At 38.7% G+C, this 18,439-nt stretch overlaps 2 protein-coding genes across 4 annotated transcripts in view; both read left to right on the top strand.

Annotated features, from left to right (window-relative positions):
* Positions 1–2,234: 2,234 nt before the first annotated feature.
* On the top strand, positions 2,235–4,217 carry LOC131430652 (uncharacterized). The gene is made up of 4 exons (XM_058595777.1): positions 2,235–2,995; positions 3,121–3,169; positions 3,315–3,567; positions 3,633–4,217. The coding sequence occupies exons 3-4, from the start codon at positions 3,416–3,418 to the stop codon at positions 4,099–4,101; spliced, it is 621 nt and encodes a 206-aa protein (XP_058451760.1). The 5' UTR covers positions 2,235–2,995; positions 3,121–3,169; positions 3,315–3,415; the 3' UTR covers positions 4,102–4,217.
* A 4,855-nt stretch (positions 4,218–9,072) lies between these two features.
* LOC131428125 (homeobox protein cut) overlaps positions 9,073–18,439 on the top strand; it is a 363,609-nt gene continuing 354,242 nt past the window's right edge. For all 3 annotated transcript variants that reach the window (XM_058591805.1, XM_058591804.1, XM_058591803.1), the window contains exon 1: positions 9,073–10,724. In XM_058591805.1, coding sequence (XP_058447788.1) covers positions 10,602–10,724 — 123 coding nt within the window. In that variant the 5' untranslated portion in view covers positions 9,073–10,601. The remainder of the gene's footprint in view (positions 10,725–18,439) is intronic.

Below are 18,439 nucleotides of genomic sequence, written 5' to 3'. Positions count from 1 at the left end.
GTAGCAAATGTTGAGAATAATATTCTGTTGTTGTAGTCTAATATTATCAGTATATCGAATAACATTTGAATATCTAACACTTGTGAATTATTTACAACGAAATCAAAGTGCGTCCCTACTTTCTGGGACAGTCTTTATATTATTACTATGGAATTTTATTATTGATCGTAAAGCAGGTTTTGAAATTTTCTTGAATTTTGAACCGTTTCGAAATAGATTTAAAGATTTAAAGTAGGGTTCTCCATTTTGATTTATAAAACCTTATGAAGAACTTTTTTCTATTTAAGAGTATATTTTTATTAAAGCACACTTCCTTAGCTCTAAGATGCCGAGAGTATTTCTTAACTGTACTTAAGACTAGGATAATTTCATGAATTGTAACATGGTTGTCACATTGCCGTATGCTGATAACCGCAACTCCGAGGGTTCCAGTCTCCAGTTTAGTCGGCAATGGCTGAATCTTACATAGGGATGGTCCAGCTGACGCGGGTACTTGTCGACGGTGGCCGTATTCTTTTGTTCCTGTGGGAACTGTCCGCTTGGCTGCAATATGATCTTACTATAGTTTTCAGAATACTTTTTTTGGCGTTTACAGTTTCAATGCGAGATTTATGATGCAACACTGAAAAGAGCTACAATTATTTACTAAAATTGAAAATCTTCATGGTGTTTGTTAAAAGAATGGAAGAGGCGATTATTTTTGAGTTCGCCTCGGGCACCAGAAATGCTCACTACGGCTCTGCTAAAGACGTGTGCAAAGTTTCATCTAACTCGGAGTATGTAAAATCTGAGCACTTGTTACTCATGTGCGAATTTGTTTCATACGATCCTTGCTAGTAAACGAGAATTATTGGATGAAGTTTCCAAACATTTAAAGCGAGTTTTGAAACTGTTCTCAAACGGGTTTGAACTACCTTTAAGTACTTCAAATCATTGCAGGAGAACTTCGAATATCTTGGAACTTTCTCGCATGAACTTTGAGAATCCCTTATAATTCTTGAACTGGATCAGAAATCGATAGATAGAGAAAAAAATGTCCATGAAATTAAGAGAGCTATTATAACACGGACTCAAATGAAACCGACTTTTGAACAAGTCAAAGTGTTTGTTCGTGAATAGCAAGCAAAATCCTTATTCTATTAAATTTAAATGGGTAAACTAGACTCAATTTCCAACTATATAACAATGATTTTGAATGCAGGTTTTGTTAATTATAAACCAATTTGTAAATTCATTCTTTTAATTCATTAGTAAATTCTTATAACATCAATCAGGAACAAATATGCCTTCGCGTGCACGAACTTTCCAATTTCCAACGCACGTTACAATAAACGGATATCACCGGCACCGAAGAAGCATCCACAACGGTCCTCCGGAACATCCTCCCAAGCTACTAACTTCACTCTTCCGTGTGCATATCTGCTGCTGCTGCTGCTTGGCATTAAAATTGTGCATTGCAAAATCAAGAGCCACCAGCGAGCGGAACGCGGAACACAAAGTGGCTGCTACCTTCGTCAACGAGACTGGGTGTGAGGTGACAATGTTGCATATGTAAGACCAGTGCAGTCGTCAGAGGCACTCGCATGGGCTGCGGCAGTTGGAGGCTGAACAGAAGGAACAAAAAAAACGAATCAACACCGCACACCGGTGTGCGCTTTCATCGCAGTCCGCAGTCGGGTGCAGCGGGCTCTTCCTTCAGCAGTCGTCATGTGGTGCCATGTGCTGATCGCATGTGAGCAAGTATGCCGCGAACGGAATGACACCGAGGCAAACAATGTGCGATGCGAGAACAAAATAAAATCATTCGGAGCAGATTTCGGCCGAGGTGGAGAGACGAGAGTATCGAAAAAGGCGTGGCTAATCGACTCTATTAGTATAAGTGTCAATTTCGAACCAATACATGTGATGAGTTGTGGGCTCACACGGATTTTTATCGGTTTCCTCTGTCGACCAGAATGGAACAGACGACGAGAGCGAAGGGGGAACCGATTCTCACGATTTTTTTTCAATCATAAAAACCGATCGGTGAGCGCGCGCGATTACACTTTTGTCATTTGCTCGTGAGTGACCGGTTCCGTGTTGTTTTTTTTTTTTTGTTGCTGATGTTATCCGGTTGCAAGAGCAGGCCAGCACCAGTTACCCTGCTCTATTGTTCCAATTTTAGGAAAGCGGTAAAAAACAACATTATGTGATATCATAATAATGTATCGATGAGATAACTCACACCACTCGCGGGTGCACGGTGAGCTACTTTGTTTATGATTTTCACATGCAGCAGCGAATGAGTGCCGGGAGCGTACTGGTCACCAACACACACAGCATCGCACCGTGCAAGGTTCTCTTTCTCAGTATGTGCATATTTGGGAGACCGATGAGAGTGATTCGGTACGTTCGATTTCCGTTTCGTTTCGGCGAGAGTGTGTTGGTGGAGCGCAATTAAACGACGTGATCAATCAAACTTTGGAGACGAATTGGCGAACACATCACACCAGTCAGCCAGGTCCATGTGTTTGCGAGTTTGCGAGCGTGTGAAAGAAAGAATGAAAGAAAGAGAGACAACGATTGAGCCCGTTCACGTTGGCACGACGAATGGGCGAGCGGGAAAAGTAATCGCGAGGCGAGCTTGTTCAGGATCAATCGCGCGCGAGTATGCAAGTCGAAACGGGACGGTACGATGGGGGAGCAAAATGATATCAATAATAAAAATCACTTCGCATGCATGTGTGCGCGCAGTGGAGCTCTCTGACGGTTTGATACGGTGCGGGGTGGCCGGCGGGGTCAAGTCGATTCGATTTCGGAGCGATGAGTGCGCGAGGACGGTGAGGTTTGTAATATATGATTTGCATAGAAATATGATCCCGGTTCGTGTGTGTGTATATTTCCTATTCCGGAAGCGTCGAAGGAATGAATTGACGGAGAAAAATCGCAAAGAATGAGTTCACGGTACTAAGGCAGTACAGATTTAAGGAATATTACTGGAATTGATTTGACTTTGGTAGTAAAATTGTTAAATACCAATATGTAACTTTAAGTAAAATTTACTTTTTTCGAGAGTACATTGGCGGCCCCTCGTTAGCCCACAACCGTTAGCTAATTAGGTATCTTACAATTTTCCCACAGAAAAGCAAATAGCGGACCACTTCAATTGCGGCAAACCAAAAAAAAACAGGTTCGGTAACCGAATTTCCCTCTTTGATATGCCATAAACTGGGTGTTCCGAGTAGCGGTATATGGCAACTAACCTGCGCTAACCTCACTTAACCTGGCATCATAGTTAAATGCTCATTTAACATTTAAATTCAAAACTTCTGCAGTTCTCATTTCGAATCGAAACGCGCGGGGACTGTAGTGGAACTGTTGCACCATCCAATGGAACCAAACCGGTCAGTCTCCGGTCGGATGGACGTCTACCAAGATGTTGAAATTTGTCTCGGTTAGCTCAGGATTGGTACTTCTGGCGAACGTCGTCGAAACCTACTATCACCGATATCCCGATTCGGTGGACTACAACGACGTAGATTTCGATTCCGAAGACTTCGAATATACACCCCATGAAAACCACCATCAGTAAGTATTAGCAGTATTCAACCCAGTCATCGATCGAGACTAGAAATACACTTGATACCTTCCAGCTACCATCAACAAACTCCAATTCGAGTAGTGAAGAAATTTATCCCGATTCCAGCACCAGCCGCACCGGTAGCTCCATACGCCATTCAGAAGCTTGACCTGACGAAGAATTCAGCTAGCGGTAGCAATTCTGGTGGAATCTCGCATACTCTAGTGGCCATAGTTCTGGCACTGGTTGGACAATTCGTGGCCGGTCTGGTGACTTTGGTGATGCTCAAACTGATCGTTGGAATGAAGGCAATTCTCGTCACGAACACGATCAGCCTAAGCCTAGCGTTGTGGAAGCACTTGAAGAAACTGAAAAGGAAAAAGAAACACCGCAAAGGATGGCACAAGCCAAAACCGCACAAACACTCCAATAAAAAGAGGAAGAAGAAACATAAAAATAATGACGATTCGGTAGACTTGAGTCAGGAACAGATCAAACAATTGTTGAAACTTTTGAATAAGATGAAGAAGAAAAATATATAATCTAAGTTACAGAGCGAGAGAGTGTCATTTTGTTTTGGAATGAATTTATTAGTAGCAATTTTTTTATCAACGAGACTTATTCGAAAAAGATTCGAAGGACCGCTTTATCACAGAAAACTTACAGCCATATGAAATAGGCTTTATAAGTACGTTTAGTTTTTTTTTTATAAATTTACATAAATTTTCGTTCTGCTGCATCAGCTTTCTTCACCCTTCTGCATTTTAGTGGGCAAGCAAACATTTGGTCCTGATTTTTTTATCGAAAAGACGATGTTGACAGATGAGTGAACGGCTCTTACTTTTCGAATATCAGAAGTCTAACTATTTTCACGGAAAAACCTACATCTGGCTTAAAGGAATATGATCGTTGTTTAATCATTTGAAAACTTACCTACTTCATTAGTTCAGAAGCTGGATTGATGATCCCATAAGTATGGTAATGAGGGAATTTTACTCATCACTTCAGATATTACATAGAAAATCTAAGAACTTTGTTTGAGACATCATCAAAATTCCATTAATCTACTTTCGGACGTTTTGACGTTTTTTCGCAGTTTCTTCTCACATATGTATATAACAAAACTTGAAGAATTTACTGTCAAGACTGTCGAATCAAGGACCTTATCCAAGTGTCTTCTCATTCGTATGGAATCCATTGTTCATATATTTCACGTCATATTTTGAACTAGTGTACAAAACTTCTGCATTAGATAACAGGAGACTTACCCTTTAAAAACCAATTTTTCCCTTATTTGATTTTACATCGTTCTAAAATGCACGGGCACTTTCGTAGAAATTTCGGATACATTCGAAAGTTGTTTCTGGGTTATCCCAAAATCAATTCAGAGTATAAATCTCTGGATTTTTTTTGTTTGAAATCATTCAAAAATCGTATCGAAACGGTTCATTAAAACTAAAAATTTAATAGAAGTTTGCTTTGAAAACCACACAGTTCGAAAAAATCTTGTGATTCTACATCTTATGAGATGCACATAAATGGAGCGCTGTATTTCACACAAATTTATATTCAAAAACATGTGAAATTATTTGATTTCGATAATTACATGGCTTGAAATCAAATGAAATAAAAAATAAAAGACCAATATCGACTTGAACCGAGAAACATTAAATCACAAAGCACGTCAGTTTATCGACTGAGCCACAGGAACACATATTTGTTTGAAGAATAGTTGATACATATAAACCCATACAGAGGCACTTGGTCGCCAAGTGCACATTGCACTCGAACCCTGTAAAATTCTGTACGAATAGAATATCGTATCATTTGACAAGTTAAGTAGTTATGAATTGTAACGTTTGTAGAATTGTGCCAACTGTAAAATTCATATTTTTTTTCTATGCATTTTCTGGTTAATGTAAGAAATTGCTTCGAACAGTAACTTAAAGAAATGTTGGGTTTGTAAGTAAGATCCCAGTGATTTACAATCTCGGTACTGTGTGTTTTTTTCAAGCGGAAACATGATTCTAGTTAAATAAGCGTCGTTTTGCAAGAAATACTGGTTCTATTTTTCAATATAAAGAAAACTGCGACTAAAACCTAACATTGTACATCAGAAAATTCGCTCCGAAAGACCGAATTTTTTTGAATTGACGATTTTGGGCATGGGAATCCATGTCCTAAAACCCAAAAAGTGTTCACAGCTACGTTGAACATCACACAAAAAGTACACTTGGGTATGGAAGCACAAGATCTCATTCAAAAAGTTGGAAATTGAAGAGCGTACAAGTTGAAGCACAGATATTTAAAACGGCGATGATGGCTAAAATGTTGCTGGAGTGGCATAGAAAGAATATTCCTGAAGCCGAAAGGTAAACTTATTAAGGAATTTTCTAAGCGAAATAAAACCTATGTCAAACCCGACTGAGGCGAAATATGATGTAATGACTAAAGCATGAAGAGGTCACGATGTGGAATCCCACTAATTCGTTTGAAACTGGTATGGAAGAAGAAACGGTCCGAATATGAGACCACGTGCATGAGTCCGTATTTTTTCGTCATGACAACGTTGGGCCGGCTGTTGCGGTACCGGTTGAAAACTATTTGAATAGTTATGACTGAGATATCCAGCTTCAACTGCTTTAAAATACAATTTGGGTAGCACTGTTCTATTATTTGTTTCGATTGATGCAGAACACACAAAACGAAATAGGTATCCAGAGTTGCACCACAAAGCCTCTAATTTTGGAAAAAATGTTTTTTTACTATGAAATTTGCAGTTGACGCAAATCCATGTATAACACGAAACATAATGCGTCAAATCACCGAATATCACAGAAATGTTTTTAATCTGTTCCAAACATACCAGGAAGTACGTTAAATTTCAGCATTTAAGTTTGGTCACAATGTATGAAACACGAGTTAAATTAATTGTAAAAACGCTCTAATACGTCGATTTTTGAAGCCGGGAGTTTATTTTTCCGAAATCCCACTTGAATTTCCATAATTTCTGCTTAGACAAAATTTTGATAAAAAGTGTAAGTTTTTGAATTACAAACATTTGAAGGAAGGGCATGCAAAAAATCATACACCCTTTTCAAAAATCGGTCTCTTCATCTGTACAAAAATAAATGGTTTGTCATACTTAAGATCTGTGCAAAGCTTATTCAAAATCAGAATAAGTGAAATTTGATTGTTTGTATTGCATTTCTGGAAATTGTTTATTTTTGTTGGTTTTCTCTTCATTAATCATTAATTTTCATTGCTAACTCGTGTACTAGAAATAATCGGAAGAGAAAGTAGATAGAGAGCTTTTGCTTTTCTGAAATGTTTAAATCGAATAATTTACATCCTAATAGATGCACATAAAAGGAGCGTCGTGATTCACAATTCAAAGCATGTAAAGATAAGTCATATCATTAGCTTTACAGTTAATATAGCTGAAGTTTACATCGATACAGACGCAAAATTTAAAATTGCATGTTAGTAGATGTAATATTATGGCATCACCGGAGAAATTCTGGCATGCTTGAAATTACGTCAAGCGTAAATTTCATTTTTTCTAAGTGTGTAAGCACTTAAGAATCATCGGTTGCGAGGTCGTTTGAAACAGTCGAAACACTTTCACTGTTTAAATTATTATTATTTGTAATGACGGGGTTATATCTTTTATGAAATGATATATTAAACGATCTGCTTACAATTAATATATTTTTTATATAATAAAGTAAATGTATGAAGTCGTTTAAAGATTTATGATTTTATTCGGAAAAATCCAATCGGAGAAAATTTTTCACTTTTTCTACACTAGGCATGAAACCTCCTCATCTTTGATACCAACACAATAACAAATAGCATTGATTACGATATTAATCTTCTAGTTAGAACCAGTAAACATGTTGGTTATTTTAATTTTGACTTTCTTGTGTCGGCAGGAAGCTACCTCCTGGTCTTGAGTTTTATTACCACATTACAACATGGCTAAGTCGACGATTTTTGAAAGCCCAAAAAGATGTCAAAGTTTTCAAAAAAGCACATAGTTTAGCAAGCCACTTGTAGTTGTGAGTTGGAGAATAAAATTTTCGTAGTTACAGGTGCGATTAACCAATCCTCTGAACGCCCCACAATTTTGTTCAATAGAAAGATATTAGACCATCAAGAAGTGAAACGTGGGTAACTCGAAAGCACAGTAAAATAACGAGAAATTTTTTTCTTAATTTTGCGAGTTGTGAACTCTATTTGTTCTGATTTTATTCGGATTTAAAATAAATGTGAGTAATTTTATTCTGCGAGTTTTCCTTGGATATTTTTTGTTTTTTTGTGGACATTATTCCTTGTCTGTTTCAAAGTGGCCTATAAACCACATTTCCATGTTGAATTATTGCTAACGAGCTTTGCCCAAATCAGTAGTTATTTCAACAGTTGACGAAAGAAAAAAACTTGCCTTTATCGTTTTATTGTTTTGAATAGTACTCGATGATCCCGAATCATCCGGAATTCTATTTCAAAATGGAACTGAACCATTTAGAAATATTGATGTGAAAGCAATACTTTACAAACCTCGAATGGAATAAATTCTGACTGAAATTAATGACAAAAAAACTAAAACATTTTAAAAATTGAGTATTCGAAATAACAAAACAGTGCTGAGTTAGATATAGTTTTAAGCCGTTGCGGAACAGTTTGGTGAAGGCATGTAAAAATATGTTTCATGAAATTCATCCAATTCGTTCAAAGCAGCAGAGTTGGCAGAACTCTCACAGTTCTGTTATTGCAGTTACTCTATTAGCAATTCAGTTTATCATCCATCAGCTGTGCGAAACTCTAAGCCCTGTGTGGCCTCATTGTGCCGAACCGTCATCGCTGATCTCTGCTCAACCAGCACTTCCGGAAACTGACGATGGCAAACGGGACGCAAAACGAGCACATCCTCGCGCTTTCCCAGCCGAGTCATCGTGTGCGGAAAGCGGAACTTGTCCCATCGAAGTACGGCGATCAAATGAAAATGGTGCACGGGAAAAGGTAAATAAACCACCACTTGTTCGTTCGTTTGTTCGGTCGGTCGGTCGTTTCGACTACACTCTCTTGCTTTCTCTCCGTTGGGGTTGCTCATCTGCCAAACCAATTGGTATAGTATAGCATTTTTCGTACTACGATAGTGAGAATGCCAACCACCCGGAGAGAGCCAACCGCTCGGTATCTCAGTAGCAGGTTGAGACCCATAAGTTCAACCAGGAAAAAAAATAACAAACCAGCAGAAGAAAAACTTGATCTTCCGCCTCGACAAAGAGAGAGAGAGTGAAAAAGAGTGTATGTTTGTATGGAAACATGAACGAGAGCGGGTGACCGAGAGCTGCGGCGTGTGTGTAGTGGTGAGTTGTTTTGGTTCGCTGGTATGTCACTACCATCTTACGACCGAGCAACACAGCAGCGGAACCAAGAATCAGCAAGAAACGAGCGTGAGCAAAAAAAAACACACAACGAGACCGCGCTCGCCAACAGTGTAATATGATTGAATTGGATTAGTCAACTGCTGGTATTATACCAGAAAACATCGTTTTTTGATAGGGGTTCGATAGGCGATTTGTGTGCGGGGTTCGCCAAAAAGAGGCCCAAATTGCCAGCTCGAGTAGTAGAGTAGTGCGTACGAAGGGTCGCGCGATTTGAGGGGGCCCACCCGCCGATCAATGACGAAATTTGCGGAATCCGTAATGAGAGTTGTTTGATTTTGACGCCAGTTCCGAACTCGACCCGCTGATGTGTAGTGTCGTGTTTGACGAGTCCTTGTTGTGAATGATCGGATTTTTCTTTTGCTATTGGTTTCCATCAACGGAAGATCGAATCGGTTCTGTCGGTTGATTTCCCGGCTTCAATGCACAGTTTTGGACAGTAGACGACGGGACGACGGCCGATGATCGATGGCCGAGTATTCGGAAATGACAGCCGTGTGACAATAAACGAAACGTAACCGTGCGTGTGATTTCTGTTGTTGTCGGTTCACGAAAATATATCAATCCGTTCACGTTGCCTGTTTCGAATCTTTTTTTTTTTTGTTTGCTTCGTTCAAACTGAAAATTAATTAAGACACCACCGGAGGCAGAATCAGACGGCAGCCGAAGAAAAATTGTGACAAAACTCAAAAATAGATTTCTACGTGGGACACTTTGTTGAAAAGAAGAAACGAAAATAGAGTGCAGGGAAATTTCGGTTTTGTGGTGATATTCGACTGATGTGAAATTAATTTTCGATCTCCCATAGAGAGTAAGGAAGAAGAAAATTTGCTAATTTGCTGGGTGGATTGAAAATTTCTATTTTTTTTTTGAGTTCCGTTCCGAACCGAATGAACCGAAACTGCATGATAGTGCCAGTTGCGAAAAAAATAGAGTTCAAAGTGATTTAATGATCCCCCTTCGAAGGCGGAGTCGTAAAGTCAACGGAGAAGAAAACAAAAAAGAACAAATCCCACCATCCAAAAGTGCAATTTTATGACAGCTGTCAGAATGCAATAAAAGGCCAATTTATCGACCACAGAAAGAAGCAACCGAGCAGGTGAATATGTAGTAGAACCGGGGAAGAGAAAGAGATAGCAAGAGATATAAAACAAAACAAAACGTCAAATGAACGAAACGGTGCAGTTTCGAAGACGCAAGAAGAAGAGATGTTGGTGATCGATATCAGTGAATGACCCTGCGGTCTTAAAAGAAGCAGGAGAAAAAAAAATCAAAGTGAAGTAAAACGTTATCGATTGAAGCGAAAAAAAAACAAACAGCAAATCCTGTGTTTGACTGGGTGAACCCTTCCGGATCGGATCCGGTCCCCGGGGTGTTGTGAAGAAAGCTGAAATTTTTTTTTCGAAAACAAAAACCTCAAACTGTTAACCACGGTGTCCCCCTTGGCAAAGCCAGCCGGAACGACGACGACGACCACGGCGGAAGGTTTTGGCACTACGCCGTCCACTGCTGGCGGCCGGCTGCAGCTGGAAAGTGTTGGCGGTGGTCGGCCACCGTCACCGTCCGCATCGGAAGTCGATCTCCACCACCGAATGCAGCCAACCGTTCCGCAGAGCACGGGAGGTGGTGGTGATATGGACCTCCCCACCGTACAGTCGATGGATTGGGTGTTCCAGAACAAGCAGCTCTACTTCCTAGCGCAGTATCTAGCACAGGTAGGTTTTTTTCCAGTTTTTATTCTCCGCCCGCCCGCGATCGGAACAATGAAAATTCCGGAAGTGTCACAATCCCTGCCCTAGCCCACCGAAAATTGGTGGTTGGTTTTTATGGTTTTTCTTCCACAAGTGTCTGACGAGAAGAGTTTTAATAATTAAGAAGTTTGTCTTCGTGTCCGACTCCCTAACCCAGAGCTGGTTCCGTTAGTCGGGATGATACTTGATGATACTTTTCGAAAACCCCATCGCTTGTTTTGCATTGACAGTTCCGGTCGAGAAGAAATGGTTAAATTTTTAGCACGCACTTCCGGAACGGGACGCAAGAAGATCGGAGAACTTTGAGAAGTCGGTTTTAAGTACCGACTTCTATTTGATTTGATGACAATTTACAAATGGCAAAAAAAAAACAATTTAAAAAGTTTAAAGATTGCATTTGAAACAACTTTTCTTGAATGCGTGAAATTCCCGAAACATGTTCAGCGGTTTTACACCGACAACTGCAACATTCCAGTACAGAAAACCGGAACGGGAAAAAAAACTCCACAGGCCTGCTGCGATGAAGCACGAGTAGCGACGGCATTTTGAATCGTTCTTCTCGTTCGATTTCCACACACACACACACTGCCGGTTGTCACTTGAATATAATGACACTTCACTCAGTGACACTTGATTATTCGTTGATTGTTTTTGTTTGCATTGGAAGAATAATTTGATTTTTGTGTGCGAAATCTGTTCAGTAAAACTTTTGAAAATCATAGAAATAAATCTAAGGGAATGAAATGTTTTGAAATTAGCTCGTTTCACAGCTGCTTCTAGAAAATTTATTAAAAAGAGTAATAATAGCATTTGATGCACGCAAACAAATGAAATAAAAATAATAAATGGTATTAACGAAATTAAACGAATCATTTTTCAATATGTTCAATTATTTCAAATCATTCTTTATGCGTAATGTTGGGATTGAAAATTATCGTCAAGTTTGTTGCAAGCACACAAAACAATTTTCATTTCATTTCATCATTTGAATCTGTTTGCCTCGTTGGATACAGATAAAATTTAAAACTAGCTCGAAGCGGTCCTACGTCTTAACAAGACTAAAAATAAATCGTTAGTTTTTACTTGTTCTACGTTTCGCCTTCCACTCATCTTTGCATTTGCAGTTTTTTTCAACGCGACTTAGCAGTTCAACAAAAAACGGCAAAGCAGATTGCTGTTTGCACAGTACTTTTAGCTATTGCACCGAAGTGCAATGTCTAACTTTACGTCTTGGACAATAACAAAAATTGAAATATTCTTGAGATAGTTTCAAATTTTTGGAAAAGAATTCATGAACGATAGTTTTCACGAAGTGATTTGGTTTTTTTAACACAGTTGAGGTAGACCAGCTTTAATTGATAATTGTAATTGATCGTATGAGTTATAATTAGCAAACTTAGATCAACCTCACCTTTCGAATCTGAGGGTTTCAAAATCTTTAAGAAAGCAATTACACTGACCTCGACTCACCCATTAGTCGTTTCCATGGATTCGGCGAAACGCAAGGAATGTTAGTCCGAGACTTGCCTATGCTAGAAATTCATATTTGATTGATTTTTTAAAGGTATGAAACAAAATATTGAAAAATTGATCAATAACTGACCTATTTTTCATTCACACAACAACATGTCGTTTATTTAAAATGTAGTTAAATATTTGGAGCGAGAATTTTTAACGCGATTTTTTGAAATATATTTTTTAAGTCACACTGTTTACGTTCTAAGATTCCGAGGGCACTTTTTTCACACGAATACTTCTTACTTTAGTGTGGGTACCTTTTCATAACGTGCCCTTTAAGAGAGTGATAAACTTTTGGTTCTTGGATATCTACTGAATATGTACTAAACGTGACATCATCGATGTCACGTGTTTGCCTTTTTCGTTATTGTACGATAGTTTTGAAGCAGTTAGTTACATATCAGTTCAGGCTGTTCAACTGGATGAGTTTAATTAAAATATAAAAGTTCTATAATTCCCTCCTGTTCATAAGACGAAACTGGCCATCAAGTTAGTGAAAAACAAGCTTTATTTTACTGGTCATTCGCATTCGAGAAAAAAATGTCAACAGTTCCTAACAGTGACGAAATTCAACTAGAACCAATAAACGATTCCTGATTACGTAGTTACTCCGTCAATCAAGTGTTTGCTTAATTTTTACTCGCGTCAGCTCCGCCCTTATTGGTGACAGTGGGTAGTGATGCTAATATTTATACAGAGCGCTTTCAAGCAATCACCCTTAGAATCGATTTGATACAGTGAAGCAATTATACTCATCGCTATTTTACTGATCCATTCAAGTTAAAATCCCACCAACATTATTGAGCTTCGAGAAAGTTTTCTCGTCGGTCTTCATTAGAACCAATAAATCGATTCCAAACCACTGTTTTCGATATATTTTCTTCCATTGAATCAAGCTAATCAATAGTGAACAATTGGGCATATCGGTTCTATTCGTACTCATCTCATTCCGTTTTGGTATCTGACGCTACATTATCCATCCACCTTTTTATTATGTTTCAAGTTTTTAATTGTAGAGGTTTTAACCTTACAGTCATTCGCCTCTTCGGGCCAGAAAAGCTTTCTGACCCTATGTGCGGGGTTGGGGATCGAACCCAGGTGGGCTGCGTGGAAGGCATCGACTAACGGCTGCTCGGCCATCCATGGAAGTTGACCATCAATGTTAACTTCCCTCTCTGAGCAGCCTAGATAGCCGTGTAGTGTCGGTAGCGGTTTCCCAACTGCTAAGAATAACGCTACGGTCCACCTGTACCGGTGGTATAAGTCCACCAAACAGGTAAGCCGTGTGGCATCCGGCGGAATTATTTTTTACCAAGAATTGATCCACTGGTTTCCTATTCCATGTCGTAAAAGGCCACAAAAATAGGAACTCCTAAGTCAAGGTGTATTTCCGTGCCGATGGCTGAATGGCTGCAGGAGGTTAAACATTGCAGTCGTGAACGGAATATCTTGGGTTTTTCCCTTACTGGATACACGCAATGCTTAGCAATCAACTTCTTTGATCATCGCTTCGGTAGGCCAGAGATTAGAAAGCTGAGTGTCTGTGGGTGTCCTCAAGGTGGTGTACTATCCCCACTTTTATGGAACCTAGTCGCTGATGGTTTGTTAAGGAAACTTTATAACCTTGGATTTCCGACTTATGGTTTTGCCGACGATTATCATATATTGATGACCGGTATAAGCATTAACACTCTCTTTGATTTAATGCAGCAAGCCCTGCGATCTGTTGAACAATGGTGTTGTCAGGTTTGGATTATCTGTAAATCCGGGCAAAACATCAATGGTGCTTTTCTCTCATCGTAGGATAATTACAGGAGCTCGTCCGTTGCAGTTCTTTGGTTCAGGGGTCACTGTGGTCGATCAAGTTAAATACGTCGGGGTTATTCTTGACTCAAAACTGAATTGGTCTGCTCACATTGATTTCAGGATTAAAAGAGCTTGCATGGCTTTCGGCCAATGCAGACGAGCTTTTGGAAAATCATGGGGACTCAAACCCAGATATATTCATTGGATCTACACAACTATCGTTAGACCAATTTTAGCATATGGATGTCTTGTATGGTGGCAGAAAGGAGAAGTCGCGACAGTTCAGTCAAAGCTAAATCATCTCCAAAGGATGGTCCTAATGGCGATGACAGGAGCATTCACGACAACTCCTTCTGCTGCTCTAGAGGCGCTACTGTGCATTAAACCACTACATGTGTTCCTAAAACAAGAAGCATTATCTTGTGCATACCGTCTTAGGGTTACAGGGCTTTGGAACAGTAACCCATTAGAATATGCTACCAGTCACACTCGCTTGTGGTCTCAAATGTTTCCGTGGGATGAGTATTTACTCGCTCCTAGTGACCTAACTCTCACAAGCAGTTTTCCTTTTAAAACATTCAATGTGAGCTATCCTCTTCGTTAGGAATGATTGTCTGGTTGTCTGGAACGACAACTTGATGAACACATAGTTTGTTTTACGGACGGTTCTCTGTTGAATGGTCGTGCTGGTGCTGGTATCTACTGTCGTGAAATAGGCTGGAGTAGTCTCATTCACTTGGTAGATGCTGTACTGTGTTCCAAGCAGAAATCTACGCAATTCTGTGTGGAGTACAATCGGCACTTCAGCAGAGGATCTGTGGTAAACGTATTTATTTTTGTTCCGACAGTCAGGCAGCCTTAAAAGCACTCAGTTCGAATGACTCACGGTCGAATCAAGTGATCGCATGTCGAACTCAAATTGAAGACCTCAGCATTTCAAATGCTGTTTACTTCATATGGGTACCCGGCCATTCTGGTATTACTGGAAATGAATGGGCTGATGAGTTGGCTAGAGCTGGTGCAACGAATGATTTCGTTGGTCCTGAACCAGCTTTACCACTTTCAACTAGTTGGATAAAGCACAAGATACGTTCTTGGGCTGCATCCAAACATGCCAGCTACTGGCGCAGCTTGCAAACTTGCGCTCAGACAAAAGCATTTCTACCAGATTTAAATCTGAAAATGTCAAAGTGTCTACTGCATTTCTCCAAGTATCATTGAAGTATTCTGGTCAGAGCTCTGACTGGACATTGCAAACTCAATTATCACATGGCTACTATTCAACGTGCTGAGTATTATTCGTGTGATTTGTGTGAATGCGATTATGGTACTTCATATCATCTGATATGTAACTGTCCCGCATTGACGCAGCTACGTATCCGGGTTTTTGGTTCTCCATACATGGTTGAGTCTGTGTATGCGGAGCTAAAATTGAAGGATATTCTCTCGTTTCTCACCCAATGTGGTAAGGAGCTATAGTCAGAAGGGTTCATCGTTCTTCCTGGAGTGAATGAATCCCTTCTGTATTCACCTTAAATAGGGTTTGGCAGATTGTTTGGCATCCTCTGAGGGGTACCGAATTTACTTCTTCTCGTACATACTGCGAGTCGTTCTGCATTCTTCCGGGAGTGCAGAATGGTGTCGCTTTTGTAAGATCTCTAAATCCTCTCGGGGGTTGGAGGTTTTATTAACTGTTCGGGACCTCGTAGAGGTTCAGAATTTCCTTCTGCTTCCACTAAATGTGATCCTCAGCAGATTGTTCAGCATCCCTTAGGGGTGCAGAATTTACTTCTGCTTTTATGTGTTTTTGTGTCGTCAATTTTTCCCATCCTCCTAGTCCAACCCTTACCATTTCCTTTCAATCCTTCCCTCTTATATATCGGGAAAATGATGCTAAAAACAAATTGATGGCAAGGCACAAATCTCCAAATATCAAGGGGAACGTGCCATTTGAGCCAATTTGTTCTGATTCCTGAACCCATCACGCTATATCCGTCCCCCTTTTTATTTTGTGAAAGTATCAAGAGGGGAAATATGAAGACCTGAATCGGTTGAATTTCAACATTTTTTTTTTAAAGTGTTGAAACAAATTTTAAAAAATCTGTATTCAAATATTGTAAATTTGACAGCAGCTCATAAGGATTTGAAAAACACTCTTGTAGTGCGTTATTTATTCACAGCTTACACACTCCAAAAAAATCGTGTGATTTTGCTTTTCATTAGATGCAATAAATAAAGCATCGCAGTTCACGTAAAATTACGTAGAAGAACATGCAATATTGTGTCCAAAATTCTATGACATGAAATTCATTTAGAAAAAATGAATACTAATAGCGACCGCCGCGACTTGAACCCAAAATCATTGAATCACAAAAAACGTTTGTAAACCGACTGAGCCACAGAAGCACATATCTGCTTGGCTGATAAAAGGTGCATTTAAATTCATACAGTCGCACCTACTAGCAGAATGCAAGCTACAGTCGAAACCAGTAAAATACAAAAATTTTTTGGTGTTTATTTTACAAGGTGAAATGCATTTACGCACAGAGTGTGGGACTCTCCACAGGACTACCACTGTATAATTGAAACTACCCACTAAAACACCTTGGATCTCCAACCCTAAATTTGTTCGTACTTTAGTATAGATGCACCGTTACAATTCTGAGAGTAAAGAACTGAAACCTTGCACAATTTACGCAATACATCAACTTATGAGAATGATTTTTGATATTCAGAAGTATGAAAAAAACGTGTTAGTGTTATTAGTGCTCACGTCATCCAGTTATGTCTCTGACATTATCCACCCACTTTTTCAATGTTACTTAAAAGTAATTTGCATTATACGAAATGGCTATGTGAATAGTTTTCATAGAGGACAGACATGATACTTTCCTACACATTTTACTGCAAAAATCTACAGTTTTTTGTCCATAAATACGTTTATTTGTTAAGGCAATTTACATAACTTTTCCTTCGCCGTAGAATTACTTTTACATAGAATTCTTATCCTAATATAATTCAATATAGTCAAAACGATTTGAATTTAATAAAACATATTCCTCTTATTTTTAAACTTTCATATTATTTAAACAAAACGATTAGCAGCTATAAATTATAAAATAAGCTGAAATTTTTATACATTTTGTTGATAATTTCATAAACTATTTCGAGTTTGTTTGAATCATCACATCATTTCTTTTCAAATTTAGCTATACGATGAACTAATGGACGCAGTAGAAGTCAGAACTAAGTCTCAAAAGGGTCAATTATCAAATTAAAACTCCAATTGTCTTTATGAAATGATAAAGAAGTTTCGTGTATGGAAAAAACCTACAGTTGTTAATACAATTTCTGGAAGTTAGCAGGGATAGACTTCATTCGAAAGACTAACTTAAAAATGACCAAAACACATTTGAAGTGCAATTTTTGTAATCATAAAACCTAAAACAATAATTTTAATTTTGTGTGTAATTTTTTATCTACATCATAAAACACACAACACATAAACGGACATAAATTGAAAACGATATTTGAACCAAATAGACGAGAAGAAACTTACGGAAAGGTATTCTTCAGAAGCAAGGGAGATTTAATTTTGATATTGCCAATAGTAATAATGTGAGGCTACACATCACAAGCAACGTTTGCAACCATACACAGTCATCGGTTCATCCCTTTCCCATAATTCACCGGGTAGAGAAATTTCAGATTTTTTTTGACCGTCTTGGTTTTGGATTGTTGTATTGTAAAGGACGGCTTTTCTCAATCTAAAAAGTGAGGCAGACGATTTGTTTTTAAGTTTTCCGGACGTTTCGGCCGTTTTTGATGGCCTTTTTCAAAGGAAAACTACGGAAGTAAAGCTTATTTAAGATTTGGTTGTTGGAGAAAACATATTTTTACAACAAAAAAATTTTTTTTAGTCTTCAGGTTATTCAGTTCAACTTTGATTTTAGAGGTTTTGCCATAAGATCAGAACCTTAGTTAAAAACTTGATGCGGGGTTGGATATTGAACCCAGGTGGGCAGCGTCAAAGGCATTGACTTACTTGTTGAGATTTATCCGTCCCTCCTTTTAAGTTTTTTAAAAATTATATGCGTTCTGTCCATAATTTTTTAGTTAAATTTACCTATGAGGTCCATTTTGACAATAGTTTCAAGAAAATGCAGTAATAATTGCGAATTCGTCTAATAAAATGTGATAAAATATCTTTCCCATACGAGAAGTTGCTGCATATCATTCTCATTCAGTGCAAATTTCGAATATTTAATGCAATAGTATCAATATTTAGCGTTTTCTAGTGCCAAAAGTCAAAGTGTTAGTAACAAAATTGCCGATTTGTCAGAAGGGCCTGAAAT

Source organism: Malaya genurostris, chromosome 2, assembly GCF_030247185.1.
Source record: "Malaya genurostris strain Urasoe2022 chromosome 2, Malgen_1.1, whole genome shotgun sequence".
Taxonomy (NCBI): domain Eukaryota; kingdom Metazoa; phylum Arthropoda; class Insecta; order Diptera; family Culicidae; genus Malaya; species Malaya genurostris.
The sequence above is the reverse complement of the archived record's forward strand: the minus strand, read 5'-3'. Positions and strand labels throughout refer to the sequence as shown.

Coding starts and splice junctions, on each gene's coding strand:
- LOC131430652 (XM_058595777.1), top strand. CDS start 3,416: ATGTTGAAATTTGTCTCGGTTAGCTCAGGATTGGTACTTCTGGCGAAC. Junction 3,568..3,632: donor CCCCATGAAAACCACCATCA/GTAAGTATTAGC, acceptor GATACCTTCCAG/CTACCATCAACAAACTCCAA.